This window comes from Barbus barbus (assembly GCF_936440315.1).
Source record: "Barbus barbus genome assembly, chromosome: 8".
Taxonomy (NCBI): Eukaryota; Metazoa; Chordata; class Actinopteri; order Cypriniformes; family Cyprinidae; genus Barbus; species Barbus barbus.
This window is the reverse complement of record NC_136736.1, coordinates 10,543,253-10,570,745: the sequence shown is the minus strand read 5'-3', so window position 1 is coordinate 10,570,745 and position 27,493 is coordinate 10,543,253. Positions and strand designations below refer to the sequence as shown.

General features: G+C 38.6%; 1 protein-coding gene across 3 annotated transcripts in view; it reads left to right on the top strand.

Annotated features, from left to right (window-relative positions):
• Window positions 1-27,493, top strand: part of LOC306874087 (teneurin-3) — a 238,565-nt gene that overhangs the window by 85,549 nt on the left and 125,523 nt on the right. For all 3 annotated transcript variants that reach the window (XM_079423825.1, XM_079423827.1, XM_079423826.1), the window contains 2 exons: window positions 10,242-10,448; window positions 25,217-25,445. In XM_079423825.1, the coding sequence (XP_079279951.1) occupies window positions 10,242-10,448; window positions 25,217-25,445 (436 nt within the window). The remainder of the gene's footprint in view (window positions 1-10,241; window positions 10,449-25,216; window positions 25,446-27,493) is intronic.

Here is a 27,493-nt window from a genome sequence, read left to right as displayed (position 1 = left end):
TTCATTTTTACTTATTAGTTTTAGTTATTTTACTACAAGTTACACTAAATGTACTATAAATGAAAAATGCTGGCACAGAAACTAGCTGAAATAAAATTAGTAGGTTTTAGTTTTAATTCTGATCAAATTGTGAAATAACACTATGAAAATTTCTTTTTTTTATTGATTTTGCATATGTGTGTGGATGTGGCTGTGTGGCATAGCAGAAAGAAAGTGGGAGCGGGTAGATAGCAAGATCAATAGCTCAGCATTCTAAGCGTCCACATTTCTCTTCGTGCCTATCTTTTTTCACAGCAAGCAAGGAAGCCATTGTCACCACTTGTTATTTCCAAGCTGCTTTTCTTTTCCGTCCTCAGCAAGCGCTGGAGCTTTTTAACTGTGTGAAATTACCAGCTAGCACAATGCCCTTGGTGTAAAGAGGCGTAATCAGCATCACTCACGAGTCTCTCTTAAACTTTATTTAACAAGTCATTCATCTTTGTTTTGCCTCCAAAAACACGCTTGTGAAAGAAGGTGCTGCTTAACAGCACATGAAACGGTGCCATAAAAAGGCTGAAAGCAAATGGCGACCATCCACTCTCTCTCTCTTTCTTTCTCTCTCTCTCTCTCTCTCTCTCGTCAGTTGTGATGCTTTCTCTCATTCTCTTAACTGACCCTCATTCTTCTTTCGATTGCTCTCGTTCAGTTACCTAAAGCGGCTGGGTAGGATTAGGGTTTTTTCTGACCCCTCTGCTCAACCCTTCACCTCTGGATGAGCAGGCCTTTCACCAGGACTTAACCACTTGAACCTTTTGATCTCCCTGTGCATCTTCTTTCAGAATGCCTGTGTCTTAGGAAGCCTAAGGCTGACTTTGTGTTATACAGTGTATGACCGGAATGGGAATTATTTAAGTCATTTGTTATTTAAGTCTACTCTTAACAACCTAACACAGTAAAAAGATTGAGGTTACTCTAGTTTGCTAGTTCAGCAGCTGGGGTGTGATTGGGTCCAAACCCTCCCAGAGGGACGGTTTGCATGCTGGACTGGAAATGAGATTGGATTTGTGGGTGCAAAGGTCAGTTTGTGGGGGCGGTGGCCTGGGGATCCAACCTGACCTTCATCATCCTACTCGTGTCACATATGGAGTATCTCTCTGTTCTACTTTTCTGTTTATCTTTTATCTAGCTAGCTAGCTAGGAACCAGACTAGGAAGCAGACCTGGAAACCAACACTCACCACAATCATGACATTTCTTAGATTACATCTAGCCTACATCCCCATCTGACATTCCTGTACGGTAGATATCTGCTTCTGGAAGCCAGTTCATAAAGCCAGCTTATCTCCAGCTGGTGTGGATTGGCGCTCTTTGGTTAACTACTTGGGCTGAACCCAGTCACATATTTTTGCATTTGCTTAAATCCCTTATTCTGGCACGTTGTTGAATCACCCCGACACGACGCCGAAGACCGCTGTTCCCAGCTCATTATATACAGAAACTGAAGGACCCTTCCTACACGCAGCTTCTTATGTGTTTATAATATCTGCATATCAAAGATCAACAGCATTGTCTGTAAAATTCTCAGCCGCAGTAATCCGTTGACAAAGAGCGCTCGGCTAGCCAAAAATTCTCCCACATGTGACCCGCGGAAGGACCCTGCCCACACCCCTCATTGTAATTGGCCGTATGATTATGTGTGCGTGTGTGTTAACAGGCTCTCCCTCAGCACCCTGCTGTTCCCATTTGCTGGTTACAGCCATAAACTGGGCAAGCCCTGGTTGTTTTAACAGCTCATGTGTTGATGAGCACTCTTTGGCTTTCTCACATAAGAAAGACCCAATTAGACTAAAGACAGAAGTCTCTGGAACTGTGTGAGTATGCGTGCACAAGTGTGTATATTTATATATATGTATATATTATTTTTCTCGCTTGTTTATAAAATGTTGAAATGACCTTGCTATTTACAGGTGTGTTGCACTTGTTTATGATTTTCAGTAAAGTGCTGCAACTTAGGAAGCATAGTCAGGCACATTCTCCAACTGACATTTTTTCACCTATTCATCCACTACAATCACACCATTCTTTTTCTCTTCTGCACTGGTTTTCATATGTTTCTGTATGGTTGATTGTTGACCTTCCCTTATTATCCTCTAGTAAGACTGGGAACTCAAATAACCATGTCAAATAACCAAATAACCCCACTCAAATGGTGATGCTGTATTTTATTGTATGCTAAGACTTGTTAAGTCCACGTACAGTATCCGCACAGAAAATATTGCATTTTAATGTGAAACCCATGACTGTATTTATCATAACTTTCAATCCTTCGGTTTAACGCTTAATTTTTTTTTTAAAGCGATTGTGTATGCGCATACACAAGGGTTAGCTCTTTTTTTAAACTTTACCCTTCAAAGTACGCTCTCCGCACACTTCCGTCTGCACCATTAACATCGCTGCGGCATGAATCATTGTAAATCGAATAGTGCACTTTGTGCGGGAATGAAACACGGCTGTCTCCGGATCATAATGACGGAATTATAGCTCTCCCCCCATCATCACGCACGCGCTGAAGTCATCCCAAACCCAATTAAGGAGAATCCGTCTTCATTTGCTGGGTTTTGGAGGCTGACAGGCAGAGTGTCAGAGACGTGCTTTGGGTTGTTTTCTTTTTGAGGCGAGGTGGGGGCCCGGCTCGCGGAGTGATCGATCACAGGAAGCAGGCCAGGTATTGAAGGGTGTTGTTGCGGAAGGGGCGAAGACCTTAGATAACATCATCATTAGCCAGCAGACTGACACTTATGTGCGCATCATTACAGGCATCATTGCGGATGGAGTGTGTATCATCACGAGTATAATGGTTTCGATTTTTTTTTTCTACTTTTTACTTATTGCGGTTTTCAATTTCCCTTTTGTTTTAATGGGGCTTTTATTTTATTTTATTTTGTTTTATTTGATTTGACAAAAAATAGCACCACAAAAAAAATGCACCTTACTGAATATAATAGCTTCATAATGGTAACGTTTAAGTTCAAAGTTTTATTTGTCAAATTCATAGCAACACTTGTGGACAATGAAATGCACCTATAAATGTGTCATTGCTGCTACATTTAGCTGTAAATTGTGAATACCATCACTCTGGTATCTCTAAGGCATTTATGATTCAGCAGCAAGCATTGCATCCGCTCAGATCTTATGCCAGTTGGCCCACTCCAGAAAACAGCTAGTCCCTGTATTTGGTTTTGAAGTACATGGCACATAATGTTTGAAATAAGAACGTTTTGTTTGTGGCTGTTTACATAAATTAAACAAAACTTGTTTGTTTTACAAATTTTCAAGAAACTGGCTGTACTATTATTTGCTCTGTCCACGTAGCTGTTTGCTATTTTAATGTTTTTTATAACTTTGTAATGTAGTGCACATTTGTAGTTTCAGTTTAGCTTTTGTTTTTAGCAAGCTCACATTTTTATATTAGGTTGCAAAAATATTTTTAGCTTCTATTTTTTGTCTTCATATGGTAGTGACAATATCCTCGATCAACACACGCATGCATTTTTCTGTCTCTGAATCCTCAAAAAACAAAAAAAAACACACACAAAGAGGACTATGACCTGCTGTACTCTGGAGAGAAAAGAAAGGAAATGAGTGCTGAGAGGGAGGAAAGAGAAGTGAGCTGAAGTAGAATGAGATGTGTGATGATCTGAGAGGAGACGAGAGGGAGATAGATTGAGGAGTTGAATGTAAGAGAAGAGAGAGAGAATGCTATTGGTGTTTATGGATTTGGTCTTTTTTATTTCAGTGGCAACAAGGAATGTCTTGTAAGGAGGGAGAAAAAGCTTTAGAGAAAGAGCAAGCATGCATGAGAGAGTTTGAACAGAGAGCTGAGGCATCAGAGAGCTCCAGCAGTTTTTGATTGTTGCTGAAATATTGCCATGTGCAGACTAGGGTGTTTGGTAATGAAGTTTAAATCTAGCTCCCTCAGATTGATCATTCAGCACATCACCTCCAGGCTTACCTTTAGCACTCAGCGAGACATCAAATATTTAAACACTCATAATTATTAATGGTGTTTATGATAGATCACCCACCTTTATCACTGTTTAATTAATTTGTTGCCACATCAATCAATTTAAATCAAAAGTTAACATTAAACCGCATTTTTTTACAGACATTATCTCAAAAAAATAAAATGTTTTACAAATGATTTTTACTAACGATAAGTGTTCAATAGCTAATATGCAGAACTAGGTTTTAAATTGTATTTCTTTTTTACTATTACAATGGTAATTAAATATTTGTATAGTATTCATGTTTAATAGTGTAAAACTTATGTAATAAATCTGTATCATGAAACCAGAAATCTGAATTTGCATTAGAAGTTAAATCATTTAAAATGTTGATTTTAAAGCATACGTTCACCTAGTTTTATCCTATTTTGCAGCCAGATTACACACTCCCGTGTTGGCTTTCAGATGTCGCTCTGTCAAAATACGACACAAAATGCTTTAAATCACAAAAGAGATCCTTGACTTGCTAAAAAACAGATGTGTCGCTAATTCTGTGAGCGCCTAAGCTATTGTGAATCTACTTCCTGTTTGAGCGCCGTCGGAGCTAGTCTATCTCTCTCATGTTATGCCAGCCAGAAGTCCCAGGTGTACGGGTATAAGTCTATCTCTTTCTTCAACCGTTTTCTTGTTCCTCCTCTCTCTCTTTCTTTATCTGTTCCTCACCACTGAGGGACCATCTCTGCTTCATTTCACATGTCGCCCGAAGGGGAAAAGGGCTGCGGAAAAGAGAAGCTAGCTACGGAGCGAGAAAATGAAAAGATAGAGGGAGCAAAAAGAGAGAAGGGGAGGCAGAGATTGAGAGAGCGAGGGATACTGGAGGCATTGTTCCACTCCAAGAGACACAAACAGTCTCAAGCTTTCTGGTATTCAACCCGCAGCTCCCCTGTGTGTGTGTGTGTGTGTGTGTGTGTGTGTGTGTGTATGTATGTGTTTCCAAAATGTTATAATTCTACAGGCAGAACAGAAGAAGGGATAAAATGACACTTAAAGATCAGTCTGATAGAAAATAGGCCAGAACGTCATCTCTCTCTCTCTCATTTTCTTTTCTTTTATTTTCAGACTCTCACATACATAAGTGCTGATGTTCAGACCTACTGTTTGCATGAGTGGTTTTAATGATGCGCACGCAGCGATCAACAATAAGAATGGCCCAGGGCCATTTCAACCCAGTTGATGGATAAGGCCACTGCTGCGTTGTCACTTCATCCTATGTTTGCAGCAAACTTTAAACTCATTGCAAATTTAATTTGGTTTCCTGTGATGTATTTTGATGATATATCAGTTTAATCAGATGAAGAAATTAGACAATTTATTGTAACTTTTTTAAATAAATATTGAATGACATTTTAAAATAACAACAACAAATATTATTATTATTATGTAGTCTCGCCACAATTTTCTTTTTTTTAAATTTTGCTACTTTTGTATATTATTAGTAGTAGTGCAGTAGTATTGCTTTATTAGTTTTATTTATTTATTATTTAAAAAAATATATACAAATTTAAAAAGGCATTGTTATATTATACTCGTACACTTTTAAATATTTTCTATTTTCACTTTAATTTTTTTTTTAATTTTGTTGTTTTTGTCATTTATTATTATTATTATTTAATATGTCTATATAGTTTTTAATTCACTTTCCTTTATTAGCTTAAGTTTATTTTGTTTTAGATCAATTTCATTTAGTATAGTGAAAGCCTTGGCAACATCCTGAAGTAAAAGTTAAAAGTTTATGTATAGTTTTTATTTTAGTTAATGATTATTTGGTTTTAAGTATTGATTTTTTTTTATTTTTTTTTTATGGTTTTAGATTTATTTATCAATAATTTGAATGTTTCTTTTAGAAATTATTTGTGGTATCTTAATGATAATTATACAGCATCCACTTATTGTTCAAGTGACCAACAATTGTCATTTCGATTTTTCCATTTGCATCCATTGATACATTGCATTATTTATAATGAGCATTTAATCTCTAAAGGCATCCAATCCGTTCATCCAGTTTGATGGCGCGTTTGTCATGTGTTAGTCAGTGAGCCCACCCCGCAGGGGGTCCATACAGACACGCAAAAAACTTCACAATCCAACTTCACAGTTTTTTTTCATCATCTTATTCATCGCATGTTTTTTTTCTCGACAATTCATTTCATATGCATCAAAGTCTGTGTATGTGCTCAGTTCTGTTACTGTGATGTGTCAACTGTTGTGTGTTCGCTTCTTTTGCATCTCTGAACCACACTAGACACTTATTTCTCTCTTAAACCATAAAAAAACCAAGCTAGTGGTATATCAGACCATGAGGCCTGATTCTATATGCTCATGTATGATTTATCCACACACTGTTCTTGTTGAGGCATGTGTCCTTCAGCTTTGTTTGTGCTCTCTGGCATCCACTAAGGATCAGGTGAATAGACAAAGAGAGAAGGAGAAAAGAGAGAGATAGACGGTTAGTGATTTCAGCAGTGCGGCGTTTCTTAAGCGTTCCTGTTAGCACTGAGGCACGGGCTGCTATCGATTAGAATATGAAAACCTAGAGGCCTGCATATGAGATTGGGGATGAGCAGTAGAACAGACAGGATGCACACACAGCATGCACACATGAGCAGTGGTACAAGAAGTTGCTGATTAGGTTTGACCCAATGTCAAGCAAAAAAAAAAAAAAAAAGAATGCAGAAAAATGCTGTGCAAAATCTCACAAAGAGAAGGGGAAAAATCAATGACTGACAAACAAGCGCCTTTAGTTTACTGCCATGGAATGACCATTGACTCTACTGTGTTGCGTGTGTGTGTGTGTGTGTGCGTGTGGTGGGTGCTGTATGCTATATTTAAAGCATAGAGCTCCAAATGTGTGTGCAATGCAGTTGATTTAGCCTATTCCAAGGGGTTTGGAAGCTAATGAAACTCATAATTCTGACTCCACCATTTAATAGGATAAGAAGCATTCAAAGCTAATGTGAATTGCTGATAAACTCACACCTGTGCACTTTCTGTATTAATGCACAAGGTGATGTTGCTTAGCAACTACAAACCGCCTACAATTAGACTAATGAACACTCAGCGGAAAACTTTTTAATTTGTATTATTAATGCTAATCATTTATTTCACCTCACGTTGTGTCTAAGAAGGTCATTTGTAGAGTGTGGAGCTTTTTGTTGAGTTCTGTGTACACAAATTCTTTGTCAGACAGCTGATTGCTTCAATTTTCTGTTGTTTATTACAGCTGAATTGATGCACTAGCATGAGAGTACTCATCCACCTCTTTTATTCTCACTGAAATAACAAATTCTTCATTGTTTTTATGAGTTTATTTGTTTGTGCACTGAAACAATAGAGAAGATAACACTTCCCATCAAGCTATTTCAACAGCGGTTTCATCTCGTCTTTCTGCTCTCGGCTTTAATTGACAGCTGCACTGGATTATGTGCCATGTTCAACTTCTTCATCTGCTCGCACAAATCATTACACAAGAGAGAGCGGGTCAATCTGTGTTTGATCTCCTCACGTGTGTATGTGTGTGTGTGAAGCAGGCAGTAGGGAGTGCTGATGGAGCAGGTTGACATGAAACCACATAAAGAATTTTGGTTATCGCAGAGAGAGAGGACGAATGAAAGCGGGATGAGAGGCGAAGAGATAGAGGAAATGAATGTAAAAAAAGCTGCGAAACCAGGATTACACAGTGCCCTCTGCATACTCTCTTCCCTCAGTCCATTCAGAAGCTGAATTCCTCACCATAAAAGGCTTGTGTGCTTCAAGCCGTCTGAAGCTTTTTAATATTATCAGTAGCACTTTACTTGAAGTGATTTTAGTGCTGTTGCCACCACAGCTGTGATTCAGCCATAGAGTGAGTAACAAAATAACAGGTTGCATTCTAAAATATGCGTTATATTAATTGCAATATTAATTTGTTTTATTGAACTCATGCTCGTAATCGTGCTGTACTAAATATTATCTACTGCCAAATCCCAGATATTTCTTGCTCATGTAATATTGTTTAAAAAGGCATACTTGTTGTATTGCAGTTGTAATAAACCTTTTAATCAGCTGAATGTTCACATGAATAATTTCAGCTACTACCGAATACATTTTAAAGGTGTAAAAGTTGCACCTTTAAAATATATAATGTGTTAAAACAATTAACACCCAATTGATTGTGTAATATTATATAACACATTATACTTTATAATAATATAACCATGAATATGTAAGCAGTTGTAATTTATTATAACTATGGTTACAATTATTTAATGCAAAAACTGTGTTTATAAACCAAACGATTACTAATACTAACACAGAATCTCATTATACTGATAGTTTGGGGGGGTTGCTTGTTTTCTAGTGACTTATTTTTAAACCCTGATAATTAATTATAAAGAAAATAAAATAACCATGTTTCCACATTTATTTAGCTGACTTTTATATACATTATAACACACTTTCTCCATTAAATTAAATTTTTTATATGATTGACAAATTTAAATATAAATTGCCCCTAAATTCAGTTCTAAACATACAAACTCAAACAAAAAACAACAACAAAATATTAAGGTAAAACAGTTAATTAAATAAATAGTTGTAAACATTGCAATTACATCTGCAGTGATTAATTGATTGTTAAAGTTGTTTTTCAGCGGTTGATCACTGTGACCAATCACAGCCGTGTCTGTTGTGTAATGAATGCAGTGGTGAATCAGAGGCCATTTAATGTGTATCTTTATATCAGTGTGCAGCCAAGAGTGAACACTTTATTGCTTTAGTCAGTTGGTCTGAGCACAGTAGATTCAACACACACACACATCAGTGTGTATCAGTGGCAGCACATAATGTTAATGCCACTTAATTTGTTGGTTGGGATGGGCAGGCTGGCTGGTGTGAGCCCTGCTCCCAGAGGATCTGCCTGTAATTGTGTTTCATATCTTAAATATATAAATAAAGCTTGCAATAATTACAAAATAATAATTCTCCCCTGCTCTTTCAGCATCTCTGTTTCATTTTCTCTCACTATCATTCATACACACTCACACACACACACACACACAGGTTGTTTATCCGCATGTCCTTTGCCTTTCTCCAGGTTGTGTGTCCAGGACTCCAAAGCCACATGCTAAGGAAGCAGAGGTGACTTTGCTCACTGTCTCATGAGTGTGTCCAGACCCCTGACAGGGAGCTGAGAGCCAGTCAGTTTAATTACTTTTCACTCATTGCCCTCACCCTTTGCCTTTTGGCTGCTCTCAGATTAGGGGTCCTTGGCCATGTCGGATAAACTGTTATTATATACTAAGTGGAGGCACTGAGCCCAGGTCAGTTTTTAGTCCTGGTTTGGGAAGGTGATTATGTGTGTGTGTGTGTTTGTGTGTGTGTGTGTGTGTGAGATCAGCTCCAGATATTCTAGATGGGTGTGAAGAAAAGAGCAAAGCTTTTTCACATAACAAGAAGACTGTGAAAATGTCAACAAGATAAAAACATTTTCAGATGAAGAGCAAGAAATATGAGCTTTTCTCTCACTATCAGGCTGCTTTACTACAGAATATCACTTTGTTAGCTGAAAAAAAAAAGTTTTATTTCAAGTCCTTTTGAAGTCTTTACTCATGTTCTTGCCTAAATATTTTAAGTATGTGTGCTTGTGTGTGTGTGTGTGTGTGTGTGTGTGTGTGTGTGTGTGCCCATACCAGCGTCCATTTGATAATGGCTGATTTGATGGTAAATGGATCTAAGATGAAGATAAAGTGAATTTGGCAGCCAATGAAAGCAAGTGTGTGTGTGTTTGTTTTTGTGTGTGTTTCCTCGGCCTCACAACTCACCAATGCTGTGGCCTTAAAGACAATTGTGGGCTCTGTGGAGAACATTTCCAACTTCCATACGACCACAGCTAGTGGAGCAGAAACATCACAAACAGAATGCTTAAGCTGCAAACCATCATTCTTTGCTGTTTTTTGTTTGGAAGTAGTTGATGTTTTTTGTTCACGCTGCTTGCGTTTGTTAATGCATGTATTTGATACAGCTTCATGAACATGTGCTTTGGTTTTGATTTGCAAGAAGAAATCACTCAAACTTGATTTTTAAAAAGAAGAAAAAAATATTTACTTTTTCTTATTTACAGTAATGCTGTTTTTTAAAGTAGCTGCTCTGTGTTTGTTCTTTTCATTTGCGGTTGTTAGTTTTTTTATTTTCCTTTGGTTTAAAGTGGTTTTCTTTTCTTTAGGTTCTCCCATGCCATCCTCTCTCTCCAGTCCATCAGTCACTGAGCATTCCCATTCTCAACCACCCTCACCCAATCTCCATGACAACCAGAGTCCCGTCTTAAGTAATGCCACCACGCAGGCAGCACAGGACTCTGATTCGGAAGAAGAGTACACGGCCGCTCTCTATAGACCCGTAACGCAGCCCGCCCTCAGCCACAGCTGTAATGGTAAGGTGACCATCCCTCTCTTTCCCTCTCTTTCCCTCTCTTTCCCTCTCTTTCTCTCTCTCTCGCTCTGTACTGCTAGGTCTGTGAAGTAAGAAAAGCGTGAAGGCTGTGTGTTCCCAGTAAAAACCACTGGAGTAAACTGTATGCAAGCTTTGTCGGAAATGTTTTTAGAGAATGTCACATCCAATCAGTAGTGTTCAACTTCTGGGTGGGTTGGGGGGGTTAACTGATCTTGTGTGTAAAATGGTCATGGACCTCATATTGTGCTCGAAAACCAATTTTGCATGCTCAAAATCATTTTCAACTGAGAAGGGTTATTTAGATTTTACTGAACTTTAAATTAAGTTAAAGGAAAAGTTCACTGACAAATGAAAATTCTGTCATTGTTTACTCACTGTAGGGTTATTATAGATAAGTAAAACAAAAAAGTATAAGCAGAAAATTTTTACTTTAAATAAAATAAACAAAATATTTTAACAAAAAAAAAAAAAACTAAAATTAATTTTATTTCAGCTAGTTGCCAACATTTCTGGTCAGGTATTGCTGAAACTGCTCCTGTTACTCAGTGATGAAGAATGGAAAACAGACAAAATAAATATTTTTATATTTCTCTCTGATTCACTGTCACACAAAGCTCATCATAAAACATACAAAACCCATAAAATATTACAAGTTACATTACTAGAATAGAATAGAGTGCTGCAGTTGTGACGTCAAAATCTGGAAAACTAATTCGGATTTCGATACAGTCTTAAAAATAAAGGTTCTTTATTAGCATCAATGGTTCTGTGAAGAACCTTAAACATCCATGGAACCTTTCAAATGCAGAAAAGGTTATTTATAGTCGAAAAAGTTTCTTTAGATTTCTAAAATGTTTTCAAAATTGTTCTTTTAGGAACTGTTCACTGAAAGGTTCTTTGGGGAACCAAAAATGTTTTTTCTATAGCATCACTGCAAAAACACCCTTTTGCAACCTTAATTTTTAAGAGTGAAGGTCTGTGGTAAATTACACACACCCATACTGAAAATGCTCATTTTGAAGCAGTTATGTTAATTTTTAAAAACATGTTTCTAATAAGGAACAACATAAGAACGTCTGGAGTGTGTATGTGCAGTTTATGTTCACAACAAAATGTCCAAGTCAAATTATGTTTACCACAGACCTTATTTTACATATGAATTGAAAAACCTCATGGTGAATCAGTCTTGGGTTTTAATATCATTGATGCAGCACTTGATTGGGATAAATTATCGGAGTAAACCAGTCTGGCGTTTGTGAGGGAAATGCTTGGATCAGATCAGAGCCGGACAGTGTCACATCAGATTTTCATTGTGAGAAGAGCTCATTGGTGCCAAAGCCACATCTGACTGCCTTTGATACTTTCAGACTTGCTAGATGTTATCAGAGGGTCGGCAGGGAGTTGGGTTGCTGGGGCTGTTAACATTCGCCTGCAGAGAGACGCGGCAGAGACTCCCTCTGATTCTCCAATATATGTAAATGAAGTGTACGCATGAAAAAACGACTAGTGGGACGCTGGCTTAAGATGATGCTGATGACAGCTGGAGCTCCTAAGGCTCTCAAACAAAGACACAGAGGTCATGGTGCATGAGGACAAGAACACACCAGCAGAGTGTTTGTTTGTGTTAGTGTCTGAAAAGATACAAGATGAAAACAATAACAGGAGGAGGCTCAGAGCATAGCTGCTGGAGAGATGGGAAGGGAGCACATAAAACAGAATGCGTTCTGAGTAAAAGAACACACATAGTATTGGCAACTTATTTTTTTAAAGGGATAATTCACCCACAAATGCAAACTTTATCATAATTTATCTCTAAAAACCCAAATGACTTCTTATGTGGAAAATATATATACGCCTATCTTGCACAATATCCAAACAGCACTTTTTCTTAAAAAAAGTGAATTGTGACTGCAGCTGTCAAGTCTTCAGAAAAATAGTGAGCTAAATCATGTTTTATGGTGCGTAACCCTAAAAAGTCAATTTTTTTCTTTTTCTATCTTTTTTCTTTTTCATATTTGAGTCTCTTAGCTCATTAAGTCTGTATTTATTTGATCACAAATACAGAAAAAAAACCTGTAATATTGTGAAATATTATTGCAATTTTTAATATTGGTTTCCTATTTTAATATAATTTAATATAAATTATTTATGTGATGCGGCACTGAATTTTAATCTCAAGTCTTTTGTGTCACATGATGATTCAGAAATCATTCTAATATGCTGATTTATTATCAGTGTTAAAACTGTTGTAGTGCTCAAGATTTTTTTGGAACCTGTGATAGTTTTTTCTTTGATTCATTGATTAAATTCAGCTTTTTTGTTCTTTGGAAGGAAAAACCCCTTTGTTTCAAGTCAGCCATAGTGAGACATTTTCCTTACAAACCTTACAAATTTATAAACACATTTGAAACACATAGAAGAATAGTTTTACATGCCCTACACAATCCAGAACTTGTATCTTTTCTTCAAGCCGCCATTCATTGTAACCAAACAGGAATGCTGTATCACCATCAGACCTGTCAAGATCCACTTTCTTCACTCTGTGTTGTTGACATTGATGTTGATGTATTTTTACCTCTAAAAGCCTGCCTTAAACAGAAACATTTAATTTGGCCTAGTATTTATTCATAATGAGGATGATTAGATTTTCTTTATGAGGGGAATGCACAGAGTTACTTCACCATTGTTTATTCAGCAGAATAGCATGACAAATTAAATTTAGTGCTCTCCTCTGTATAATTCCTACATTCTGCAGCACATAAGGAAAGTATGTTGTTTTAAGAACACTTTATAGGATATAGGACTTTATGTCTCCATGCACTGACATCACGAAAGTTGACAGACTTCAGTTCTGAGCTCAAACAGGACCACACATGTCCAGATGTTTACAGTATGCTGCTTTTAACGTAAATTCACCTTCTATTCATCCATACGACGTGAACCCTGCCCTAATCAAAAGCAGCTCCAGTTAAAAGAAAAAAAAAAGCTGATCAGTGTCAGGCTACTCATAATGGATGAGCTTTTATCTGCAGTGAGGGGCTTTCTCGATAACCATCTGGATTCACGGCGATGCAGGCTTGACTAGGAAACCCCACGTTTACCGCCAGTAAGTCTTTTAAGCTGACTCGCGTGTGGCTGTCAAGTGGGGATCAGGAAGCACTCCAAGCACTGACGTCTCATCATTTAAAGCGATCATCGATATTTGTAATGAGTGGAGGTGCTGTTGCTGATCGTTGTGGAGACGCAGGGCTGCCCGGCCCACTTAGTCGATCAAACTGAAATCAGGGTTGAAAGAGAGAGAGAGGGAGGGACAGGCTGAAAAAAGGCTCCAGTGCACATCCTCAGAGGCCAGGTTTTAATAGTCTGAGAGTAGACAGCAGGACAGTGCTCCGGCTCCTGTCTGCAGCACTCCATATTAAGGGCATGAACAGAACAGGAACAGAAAAGTGGGGGAGACAGAGGAGATGGGAAGGAGGAAGGGGTAAATCGAGTTGGGTCAATGATTTTTATTTATTTTATTTATTCATTTGTTTATTTTTTGTAAGTGACAGTATTTATACCCATTTATTTAATCTGCTATTTATCTGCACTTCATTCATCTTGATACACACACACACGCAAACACACTTCATTCATCTTGACACTCACAGAATTAATTATGTATTGGATTTATGAGATTTAAGGTGCTATTTACCCCAGGTCACTTAATTGCTCATCGATTGCTTTTTATAATTTGTGCTATTATAATAAAAATACACCGCTCAAAAGTTTTGGATAAGTCAGATTTTTTTATTTATTAATAATCTTTTTTATTTGTAAAATATATATTTTTTTATTATATGCTGTTGTTTTGAAGTTTATTTTATGAATAGAATATTTTCTAAAGAATCCAGAAAAAAAAATATTACGGTCAAATCAATCTGTTTTTTTTTTTGTTTGTTTTTGTTTTTACACTTTGATAACGAAAACATGTTATTTTAACACTAAATCAGCATATTAGAATAATTTTTTGAAAGATCATGTCATACTGAAAACTGGAATAATGGCTGCTGAAAAATCAGCTTTTCCTTCACAGGAATAAATTGCATTTTAAAATATATTCAAATAGAAACCAGTAAAACAATTATTTTAAACTCTAATGATTTTTCACAATATAACTGTTTTCACTGTAGTTTTTATTTTGGCGAGCATGGAGACCAAAACTTTTAAACAATAGTTTGTGTGTGTGTGTGTAGATATATATTAATTATGTGATTCATGGCCTGAGCATTTCATTGCATTTACACTTCACAAAGCACCTCTTCTTTGCCTTTCTTTGTGAGAATAAAAATAAAGGTTGAGAAAAGGGCTTATGAAATAAGCATGTCCTATTCTGTTGTTATCGGGTCAAGACCTCCTTGAAATGCAGAATACGCATCAGTAAGATAGACAGACAGCGAACAAGAGCTGTGTCCGTCGAGAGCGATTGCCCTCCACCTGCGTAACCCATCCAACATAGACTCTTGTTGTCAATTAGCCAGCCAGGGGGCCTGCTGAAGTTGCCAGCGCACCGTAGTGCGGACTCTCTGAAACTGAGTCTCGGGTCACCAGGCCTGTCAGGCTCCTCTTCTCTCACGCACCGATTGCTATTGTCAGGTGCAGTGGGCATGAAAGCAGCAATTTTATAGCACAGGAACTCCAATAACGTTTACTGGGGCCGGCGAGACCTCCGCCACGCGGGTTGCTTAAGTTCCTACTGTTTCTGTCTTTCTGCCTTCTAACTTCCATTCTCCTCGCTGCCTCCATGTTTTCTCAGTGAATAGTGGGAGAAATCTGGCGTATGGGCCACAGTTTAAATTAGCCGACCACATCAGTGCCTGCTGGAGAATGAACATGAGAGCGTTCAGTATGATCCAGCTCCAGATGGGGGGCAGTAATGATCCAATGGGTCTGTAAAAGTTGATGAATCAGGGTTGGATGCAGATCAGAAGCATTGTTCGCTCAAACAGTGCTTTTTTTCTGTAAAAGAGGTTAGGTTAGGGCTAGAAAAACACCTCTGAAAATAGATTTTGGGAGCTGTTTAGTCTAGAAGGAGGTTTTTTTTTTAGAATTCTTTTTTTTTGAACACTTTGCATTGTGCAGCACAGGGTTTCACGATGCAAAACAGGAAGTTTCCTCAAGATCAAAGCATTTCGTAAAAACAGTTAAAAAATGCTTTTATACATGAAAAACATCTACATAAGTTTTTTGAGAACATTTAAAAAAAATATAGAGAGAGAGATTTTTTGTTGTTCTCTACATGATTCCCATCTGTGTTATTTTGTAGTTTTGTTCACTTTACTGCTGTTATAAATGTATAATGTATATAAAGAATAAAATAAAAATGAGCGGGTGTGTACAAATATATTTAGTTTAAATGCTGCTGCAAAGCACATCTTCTGTGCATTCGTGAAGTTTCTTCCATCACTAAGAAATGTGATGCAACTTTGTGTGATTCCACATTGGATTATTTATAATGGATTTAAGTGTTAAAGATTAATGTTGTGTTTCATTCTGAAAGGAACCTTGTGTCTTGCTGGAGGTCTTGCTTGAAGGTTGCATGTAGTCATTTTTGACACCAGTAATACGTCTTTCTGTCTGTCTGTCTGCGCCTCTCTGTGTTACATTTACTTCATTGGGCTGTTAGGAAGAGCTTCCACTCCCCTTGCGAGGGTTGGATGTAATTGGGAGCGCAACTGTATGTCAGTTACAGTTCAGTGTAACACTCAACCCTGTTCGGCTCATTAAAAGGCATGTGCGCGCAAGCGCGTGTGTGTGTGTGTGTGCGCGTGCGTCAGTCTTGTGTTTGTGTTACTCAGCTCCCATCTGCTGCAGCAAACATTCGTTCTCACCTGCTCATTAAAAATACATTACCACCCAAAAAGTTTCGTCATCAGCTTTTTAAATAATGCTCATTCTTCCTGAGAGCTGTCGATGTCAAACAAGGTAATGGGTTGTCCGGCACCTGGCACAGCTAGCGATTAGCTTGCCCATCAGCTTGTGAATGATCACCCTGCCTGAGCGAACCCCTAACCTTGAGCGTACTCGCCGTGGGTATTCATGAGCTTCCTGCTGGTCACTGTGAGCCAAAATAAACCTGTTGAATTAGTGCAGAAAAGACGGATACCGCACAAGGAAAATATTCCACGAACATAGCCTCTGCAGATGGAAGACAATAGGCCTGAGGTTATTGAAAGGGTAACACTTTTCAAATATGTTTCCTCTGGTTTTGTCATCTCAAATGGGAAGCTGTTTATCACAGCTCTGCATTCAATTTGATGTTGCATACAATCTCATATAGCATTGCGACTCATGCGTTATTGCCTCGGAAATACAACCTTGCACTTTAATTCACCTCCAAGTGGTAATATCAGGGGACTCATCAAAGTGGAAAAAAGAAATAATATCCCTCCAAACCCCACAGCAATTACTCTGAATTATGCCAAATTATGAACCTGCAATTCAGCTCTGAGGCTGAGTATTAATGTCAGACTCCCTCCACTTCGTTGGTACATCTTAAATTGCCTTTCACTACCAACACGCGCTTTGACAGTTTGAGAAATTTACAACCTTCTGAATGGTGTAATTACTTTTCTTTGTTTCCCTCTCCCTTGCTTTCCGTTTGTTTTCAGAAAATAGTCTTTTTTCCCGTTTTCTCGTCGTAGCGTGTCACGCAGGCTAGAGGTTCAATTGATCTCCAGTAATGATTTGCCCTTGAGTTTGTCAATATTTAAAAACCACTTTGTCCCTCAGAAAATCATAGACAGCCAGGCAGATAAATGTCACAACCTGCTGATATTTATCTTTTATAAATAGCACACTGTCCGAATGTTTGACGAGCGGGAGCTAGAACAGGGAACTCAGCTTCCTTCTTTCCATTTGCTTGACCTACAATTTCAGCTGCGCCACCCAGAACGAGGGGCCTCTGCTTTACCTCAGACATACTGCCATTAATAACCGTTCAAAGCCACCGTCTGCAGTTCTTTGAAGGTGGGAGCCCACATATCTCCCACAGTGTCACAGACTGGTCGAAATTTTGCAGAGTGAGTCGAGTGGTGAGCTGTCCCTTCTGCCTCTGTTCATTACTCTTTGGTAATGGCTGTTCTCTGTTGGGGGTTGATGCTAAATTGGCTGTTAGAGACCAGAAGCTCGCACTAGCGGTGGCAAAATAGGAAAAGACAGCAGGAGAGACCTTGAATCACCCACCTTTTTCTTTTTTCCCCACCTCCTTTTTTTGAAGAATGGATGTCTTCTCTTCGATGCACCCGTATTGGGGCCCTTTTTTCGCCTCGGTCACCCGCCCGCACACATACGCGCACACCTGTCAGCCATAGACGCTTCACTAAAGAGGCATTTTCAATTCTGTCTGGGTCGTTGATCAGAGGACGTGGTGTCCTGTCCAGATCCCACACAAAGAGACAAGAGGCCTGCATACGGTGGCAAAGGCTTGATCTCTCCTTTACGGGAAAACACAGATTTTAGCCTCCCATCATAAAATGATAGTCTAGTGTCAAGCATCTGTTGTAGTTTAGCTCTGGCTTTTACCTAATCAAGCAGTTCTCCTTTTTTCCAGTTGCATTCAGCAGAAAGAAAGCTCTTCATGTGAATCATGCTCCCTGTTTATTGTCCTTCACAATCACTCTCACCGCAAGCAATCATGCTCCTCAGAGAGCTTTGTTCAACCCAGGACAGAATGTACCTTTTCTGAGCAAGTCTGCAAGTTTGTTGCATTAAAGAGATGTTTGTATGGCCTGTTTTTTTTTTATTTTTTACTTAGTTTTAGTTTTTTGTTTTTTAATGGCAAGGCAAAGATATTCCTTACCCATTTGATGTGCTAGGCAATAATTTTATTTTTTTACATTTATTTTTTATTTATTTTTTATTAAAAAGTTTAATTAATTAATAACCCACTTTACTCAGAAATCTGAGGGGGCATTTCTATCTCTAAAGAAATGTCTATCTTGTCCAACAGCTCCTTTCTGTCTCCTGTCCTGTTGTGACATCATTAGATGTGACATCTGTGATCCGTGCATCTGAGAGAAGCCTTGACACTTTGTGTCTGGCTGCATTGTGTTCCAGTGATGCGAATAATATTTTTGTAATATGTTTATCTGTGAGGAAGTTGAGAGTTTGATATGTCACTCAGCTTTTTGCATGGCCGCCCACTCCCCACTGCGGTCTGCATTAATCCCCCCGCCAATGAAAAAGAGCGAAGTTCTGCAAGGTGAAACATGACAGGCCGCCACATTGTTGACAAATAACCTTTCCTTCCATTCCTGTCAAGCCCTCCGAATGACAGCTTTAGCTTTCAACGACTGGTGCGCTTTTGAAATGTCAATTTTGCATCTTGACACATATTGACGACAGAGAGCTGACATTTTACAGGCCTTTCAGTTAGGAAAGCGAGTAATCCCACTTATCATAATGCCAGACATGCCGCAATAAAATAAAGTAACACTGAACTTCTCATTTCTTCATTTCAAAAAAAGTGATGTTCTCAGACATCCTCCAGAGGGAATGAGCGAGAACAACTCAAAACACATCTGACATGACGTCTCAGTCTTCATTTCTTCAAATCACCAGTCTGTGAAAATGCACAACTCTGCCCATCCAGGAGCTCCAAAATTTCAAAATCACTCCCTCTAATGACATATGTTTGTTAAAGGAATAGTTCACAAAAAATTCAGTCATAATTTACTCACTCATGTGTTTATGAAGCCGTAGTCAATGTGACTTATGTACTCTATTCCAAGTCTACTGAAATGAGTGATATTTTTATGAGTGGAACAGACCTAAATTTAAGTCATGGGACAACTAATGATGTCCTGATAGTGACTTTTGGTCTTTTATCACATAAAGCATTGTATGAGATTTTTTCAATACTTATAAGGTGTTTTCATTGTAATTACATAGAAGACAATGAATTGTATTTTAAGAATATATTTTAGTGCTGTCAGACGATTCATTGTGATTAATCGCATCCAAAATATAAGTTTTTGTTTACATAATATATGTGTGTATTGTTTTTATTTATTATGTATATATAAAAATACACGCAAATGCATGTATATATTTAAGAAAAATGTTGTGTATATATTAAATATACGTATATATAATATAAATTATATGACTATAAATTTATACATGTAAATATTTTCAATATATATACTGTATGTGTGTGTATTTACATATACTTAATAAATATACCCAGTATACACACATATTATATAAACAAAACTTTTATTTTGGATGTGGTTAATCACGATTAATCATTTGACAGCACTAATATATTTATAATTTGTTCTCCACAAAAAGAAAGAAAGTTAAATGGGTTTGGAACAACATGAGGGTGAGTAAATGATGAACGAATTTTCATGTTTGGCTGAACTAATCCTTTAAGTCAAGCGCTTGTTTTGTAATCTAGGGCAGTGGAGCTGGTGGCCAGCTACATCTACAGTGAGTTTAGCCTCGGCCCGTATGTGCTCTAGATATCAGAGACGATATCACTCTCTTTAATCACAGACTCCAGGGAACACCACCTTGTCCTTTCCTCTGTTTCCCATCCTGCGTCGTAGCTAAAAGAACCAAACCTTTCTTCCCCCACACCCATTTCAGCCACACAACGTATGTCACACAAATGAACGGTCTCATTAGCCTCATGAATGGAAGTACCAACCTTAGTCTGTCTCAAAAACTCAGTCCTACTTTGGCTTTCTGCCTCTCACAGCTCTATTAGACCCCATTTAGGCATTCACTTCTCTTCCTCCCCACAACACGCAACTCTTGTCTGACTACATTGCGCCCCCTTCGCCCGACTCCGCCATTGTGAGCGGACGCAGCAAAGAGACACTGATGGACGTTGATGGACGCTCCCCATTGAGCGACTCAGGCCTACCTTTTGTAAAGCATCTTTCAGGAGGAAAGGTTTACAAAATGAGCATTGAGAAAAGACAAGAAGGGGGGTGGATGTTCGATATGACAGGCCTCTCCGAGTGCTCCCAGCTTTCTGACAGGTGTGGGTGAAGGACATGTAAGGTAATCTAGAGTTTGACAGCGCGGATATAAGCACTGACACTCTGGGTGTCAGGCCATTAGTGTTTCCGTTTCCTTGCACACACTGTTTCCCGCTCACACGCATCCACTGCAGGTCAGATGTCTGCTGATGAACCAGCTCTGAAATACAAGCTCGGGCCTGGGATGTGCTGGTACAGATAAGCGGCTCTTTCATTATTTAATTTTTTTTTGAATAGCTATCACTCAGCCCCATTAAGAGATAAATTGCACTGGCTGTAATTTCAAGTCTGCCTGTGAAATCCTAATCAAAAGGGCTCTTAAAATATTTTTTGCTGCACACGAGCATGACGGCCCACGTCCCATGAGTTACAGCAGACAGGGTCAGTCAGGTCCATCAGCGATCACATTTCGGTGCCATAAAACCTGCATCTGTCCCATCCATCATCTGGGACTGACATGTCCAGGCCTTCTCGCCAACTACTACATTCTCCCAGCCAGAGGAGAGGGACAGGGGCTGGGTTACACTTCCCTTCTGCCATCACCAGAGGCGTGAATGGAGGTCAGAGAGCGGGCTTAAGTCAGTGTTACTGGGCATGTAAAGGGTCTCTATGCAGAGTCCCTGGAGAGCAACAGACACGATGGGGCTAATAGGGCCTGCTGCGTGACAAATGTCCATCTACACTCTGGAATTGCACCTGTGTTGCAAACATATGGCAGCGAAATTAAGACGTATTGGAGAGCTGTCTCAGAGAACAGCCATAAAGTTGTCGCCCCACAGTTTTTTGATGTTTGAGGAGCGTGTGTGTGTGCAAGCGGGCTGTAAAACTAAATACATTATGTACCTTTCTCCCCTGATATTAAATGGAGATAAGGTGAGCAATTGCTGAAAATGCTGAGTGTGTCAGATCAGCACACTTGATCGTCTCCTCCCACACTTCATTTACTCTTTCTTTATTTCATTCAACTTCTGCTAGCCAGGCGAGAAACAGCCAGAGACTATAAAATAAAATTTGGTATCTGCCATTGTATCATGTGGCTTCAGGTCTTAACTCTGATTTCTGGGATTAAAATTAAGCAGTGAAAACTTTTTTTTATAAATTCTGGTTCTATACAGCAAAACCCAATTTTCTTAATCAGTCTTGCTTTCCAGTAAATATATATAAACATTCCTAAAACAAGATCAATTTACTGGAATTAATTTTTCTTATCCCATTGTCAGTTTATTTTCTTGCTGTAAGTGTACACTAAATTTTGTTAGATTTATACTTGAAAACAATTTGTCAGTGTTGCCTGATAATATTATCATTATTAATGTTATAAAAACTCTTCCAGCTTTCTTTCTATTCCAAACTATTGCTGAGATGCAACCATTTGAATTTGGCTGTTATACACTCTTGTTATTGTGGTAATTTATTCAAACATTAAATAATTACGATATTTATAAAAGATGAGAAAAAAATCAAAAATAAAGATAAAAACATAATTGTCACATTTTTTGCCCACTGTGTCTTTTATGTCAACTCTCAATGACAGAACAAGTCACATATATTCTCTGAAAACAGTTCTTAATATTTTATGCAGTTCTTAAGTGCTTTGTTGCTGTTTTCTGGAAAGAACAATTTGACCAGAACAATTTTGTTTTTTTTGACCAGTACTACTTAACCAGTACAGCATTCCACCCGTGTTCAATATATAACTATGAAATGAACCTATTGTACACCTATAGCTACTATTTTTTATCAATAATAGGAATTTTTCCTTTTAAATGGCATTGGGAAGCTTTGATTACACCACCCCTGTGAGCCACATTGTGAGTTATTTGGGCTAAAATGCTTTCACCCCTTTGTAAGTGTATCTTCCCCAGGCCTAATGCATATAGAGTTGTGTTTACTTTTGGGGGCAAACGCGAATTGAGTCCAGAAGAGCGCCTTTCCCATAACGATTGTGTCTGACAGTTTGATTATCATGGGAGTGAGTGGTACCATATGCCATCGGTTGCAGAGGAGGCTGGAAATTGAATTTTAACAGGCTCAACAGTCTTTCCTATCCCTCCTTTGTTTCTGATTTTGTTTTTGTGTTCTTTGAAGCCGGCAGCTGCAAAGTAGATAGGACCCAATGGAACGTGTACACCTAGACTACGGAAATGTACGCAAGCACTACCCCGAGGACTTTATGAGAATCCAATCTGAAAGCTGTCTGTGCATTTTCACTGCCTCTGGGTTTCAGGTACTTGCTTTGTTTTGGTCAAAGAATAGATCAATCCTTTTTTGGGGGGTTACAGCCCATCCTGAGGTTTTGTGTTTGTGTGGATTACTTTTAGGGGAGATACAGAACATGTGTAAAGACCTCAGACAAAAGCTAGAAGCTAGATGTGTTGTGATTCCCAACAGATTTGCACTCATGTACCTGTGTGTTGCCTTAAGCAATCCACACCACACCTGTCTACTTCTTTCAGCTTCTCAACAAACCTTTGTTACTTTCCTGCATTCTCTCAGCACATCACATTTTTACTTGAAGAGAACACACTGCATCCCAGAATACTGCGGGGGTGGTCAGAACATCCTGTTTGATTCATGATCAGCCACACACACCTGAACCGCCGGGCTAGAATCACATCATCATTAGGGATAGGCTGTTTGACAAAAATCATATATATATCACGCTAACGGTATCACAATAGTCTTATTTTTGCAGGCATTTCAACCTTGTGAATCTGACTAGGTATGTCTGAAGCCATTGGAAAATGTATGCATACTTCCACACTTGTGACTGCACATCTGTTGAATTTTATAATAATGTTGGTTGCTTGGCAGCCTTGAACAAACTCCAGCAAGGGTTTTCAAACTTTTGTAAATTTTGCTGTATAGTTTACATATTGCTTTTTCACGGTGTGAGAAAAAAAATATTAAGAATATTTTCAAACATAAATATAATAAATAAAATGGTAATATATTTTTTTATTATTTTAAAAAGCAGTAAAGCTGAAATAAATTCTGAAAATATTATTTGGAAAATATATACTTTGTACCATGTTTACAGTGTCTCTTTTTACCCACTACTAAGATTATAGTCAGATTTATAGTCCTTTAGTACGTTTTTTTTTTTTTTGTCACACACATAAACACAAAGTTTTGGTTTGGATTACAGATTTCACAGAGGTTAACACTCAACACAATAGCAACTTTTGAGTTTTCAAAACAGGCGCAAACAGGCAGTAAGGCTAGAGCCCTTGTCATTATTCTTATAACCTACTGTACTGTAATCTGCTCGCATGCATGTCTTCAAGCCTGTAGATGTTTAAAAGAGAGGAACAGGAGATGAGAGTGAACGAAACAGACACATACAAGAAGCTCTAGAAAAGGTCAAAGATGCCACAAAATGGCCCTGTCACACCAGAAGAGAGTCCGAATCTGCCAGAAGCTTCTCAACCACCCTGCACACTCACTTACTCGTTGTTTGTCATTCTGCTTGGCTCTTACAGCAACCCTGCTGTATCAAACTGCCATCAAAGACAGCCATATGAGTAATACAGCAGAGCGCAGTAAGTTGAGCAATGGTTTTGTCTTTCTGGAAAGGCTGCTTCACATACATATCATTGTGTTTCATCTTATCTGTGTTCAAGGAAAAAGGATTTTTTGGCCTCAAGTTACAGCACGTAATCTCTTGCACTCTCTTTCAATTTCTCATTCTAGATTTGACTTACCAGAGGTTTAAAGAAGGACATGATCCTTTGCGATGTGACAAATGCCAGTTGTAGGCTAATGCTAAGTACACAGCTTAATCAGTCCTTAGAATCTCCCCTTTTTCTCACCTCTGCGCTACAACCAGAGGTTTGTGTGTTAAGGAGCTTGCAAAGGTGCTGTTAAGGCTCTGATTATGTGCCTCTGGCAGTGAGACCCGGTAAGTCTGATTCACTGTGTGAAGATTTTGTGAGAGAGAAGACAATGACAGAAAGATGCTAAGAAAAAGGGGAAATAAGGAGTAAGCATACACTGTGTTACTAGCTTTGCCTACGCCACTTCCTATACAATTAAATTAGTACAAATAAATGATCAGAACTAGACTTTAAGATTGAAGAAGGAGGTTTTCTTGGCATTTTGACCTGGCAAAATTAAGTAATTTAAATAGAAATCTGCATTTGCGGGAATTCCACATTTAGCTTTTGGACATGTTCAAGTTGGTCATGCAGAAAGCTGCTTGGCTTGACATCTGTCTGAGCTGTGCTTCCTACATCGCTACATTATTGACAATAGACAATGAACTTTCTTGTCTATGAAATTTCACTGAAATATCAATAATGTGACTGGCAATGAAGCTCCACTACCCAAATACTGCTGCTTCATACATTCTTGTTAACATGGTGCAATTCCAAACAAACCGAAGAGTGGATTTACTGCAATTATGACAGATAAGTGCCACCAGGGTCCCCGGCACATATGAAAGAGGATGTCTAATTGTCTCAATAATATGTGTATGGATGCGTGCATATGTGTCGTTGTCATCATATACTCTGTTCGACAGCTGGTGGGGGTGGGTACTAAATAGTTAAAGTCATCATCACCCTACTGTAATATGTCCCAGATGTTCTTTGGTAAAAGCACATTCATCCAGACACATTTGCCTAACTGCCACGATTAATTACCAAGGACAACTGCTTATATCTGCACAGCGTTACTCGCCATTGGTTAACCCAGTTCCGTTTGATTCTTTCCACAGAGCAACCGTCCAATCAGCACCAGCAGGGCCAGTGCACGCTGCCACCGGTGCCACCACCGCACAAGCAGCAGCCGTCGGTGACGGCGCTGAACCACAACTCTCTGAGTAGCCGTAGGAACGTGAGCCCGGCCCCTCCGGCCGCCCTACCCGCCGAACTGCAAACCACACCCGAGTCAGTGCCGCTGCAGGACAGCTGGGTCCTGGGCAGCAATGTGCCGCTGGAGAGTAGGTCAGTTACGCAATCGCACACACCAGCACAGTTACATCCCAAAGTGTGGCCTGTGTTATGGAAAGGTCTTTTATTTGTCATTCCTCACACAGCAGGACACGTGACCTTTTATATCTCTCTCAAAGCACTGCAAGGCTTTTATATATATAACGCAGCCTGTATCCAGTTAACTAGAAGACATACTAACAAGCCTCAACTTAAAATTTACATTCATCATTCATAGAGGAATTTTTGACCAGCATCAGTCAAAATGAGGTTTCTGTTTATCATCAGTCTCACAAAACAGTTTATAATATGGCAGTATCAAAAAGTGCTTCTGCTGACTCTGCTAACATCAGAGAGTGTGAGAGACTGAGGCCTTGCCAAGCTTAGGGGAGGATACGGCTTGGTTGTTTTCCTCCCATAAATCAGTGAGGCTGTAAGCTCGGAGGATACTCTGAGGGGTCTTTAAACACACGCAGAAGGAAACGCTTTGTTTCGGGGGTTTGCACGTTAGCGCCGTAATGGCCTCTCTCTGTTTTTGATCTACTCTGTCTAGTGACACTGTATATATAATGACTAAGCCTCCCCCATTAAGCAATGTTACCACCTCGCACTCCTTTCATTCATCCTGCGTGATATAAGCACCGAGACAGACAGAGTGGGGGTGAGTGCAGAGAGAGAAATGAGGGTCGTTCCAGAAACTTTTGGAAAGTGATGCTGTCATTGTTCTAAATGTCTTACTGCCATTCTTTAAAAATACTTGATAAAAGGCAGTCAAGAGAAAAAGAGACAGCCTCACATCCCCTCCACAGCCTGAGAGCAATATACCTTAGTCTGGATAGACAGAATATTACATTTGATGTAAATGAGAGTGAGGCTTTGAGGAATATATGTACAATCCGTTCAGTGGCTAATGGTACCTCAGTATCAAGCCAACAAAATCTGAAAATTGTCTTTCTGAAAATGCTCTAGGGATGTTAATGGCTCCAAGTTCATACTGAAATAAATGTAAATGTAACAGTAAATAGAAAGTAAATGTAACCCTACATTTCTACAGTTTTTTACTGCAGACAGAGAGTGTGTAATCCAGCTTCACGCATGAATGGTCAAATTCAATTCTCAATGAAAATGTGCATTTTGAAAAAGTATTCTTGTAAATACAGTCTGTTTGCCTTAAAATAAAATAAACAAGCAACAAAATTGGATTTATGCATTAGACCTCCTGTTGCTGGTAAAATTAATCAAATAATGGAATTAATTTGAATCTTGCAACAATAGTGTCAAGTACTGTATATTTATATTTATTATGTGTGTTTATTTATAATTATTATAATATTGAATAATTACTTGGAAAAAGTGTTTTATGTTTATTTATATTTGATCATTTATATTAAATGCCCTTTATTTATTTTATTTATTTATTTTTTATTAATAATGTTAATAAGTTGTGCTGTGGTAGTGAAATTAATATTGAGAATTGTGACATTTCACATAAACTACTAAGATATTGGTATTGTGACAACCCTATAGTGGACAAAAATAGGTTTTAAAAAATAGACATTAAACAAACTGTACATCACCCTCACAGCCTTGTATTCACTTGCATTAAATTAAATATGACACACACCCTGACTAAGGTCTACAGGCCTGCGAGTACTGATGAATGGCTTGCTTTTGAGTTTATATTTTATGAGCACCAGTGCAAACACAGTGTTGAGAGATCCAGGAATAACACACCTGCTTCAGCACCGCCGCCCTTGAGTTTCACTTCATGGCCCTTCACATGGACACAGTGGTCCCAAAACAGGAATATCCAACAGCTACTCTTCCTTTATGGTCTTTCCCTCTGTTTCTCTGTTTTCCTCACCACTCACTTTTTTACTTGCCGCTGTCGCCTCTGGCTTGCTTAGTTGGGGACGCTTCATTTCCAGCGATATCGTCGACCTGATTGCAAAGACACTATTTAAACTTGACACATTATTTTCCTTTTTTGATATTGTGCAGTGCTTTGACACAATTTGCATTGTAAAAAGCGCTATATAAATAAAGGTGACTTGACTTGACTT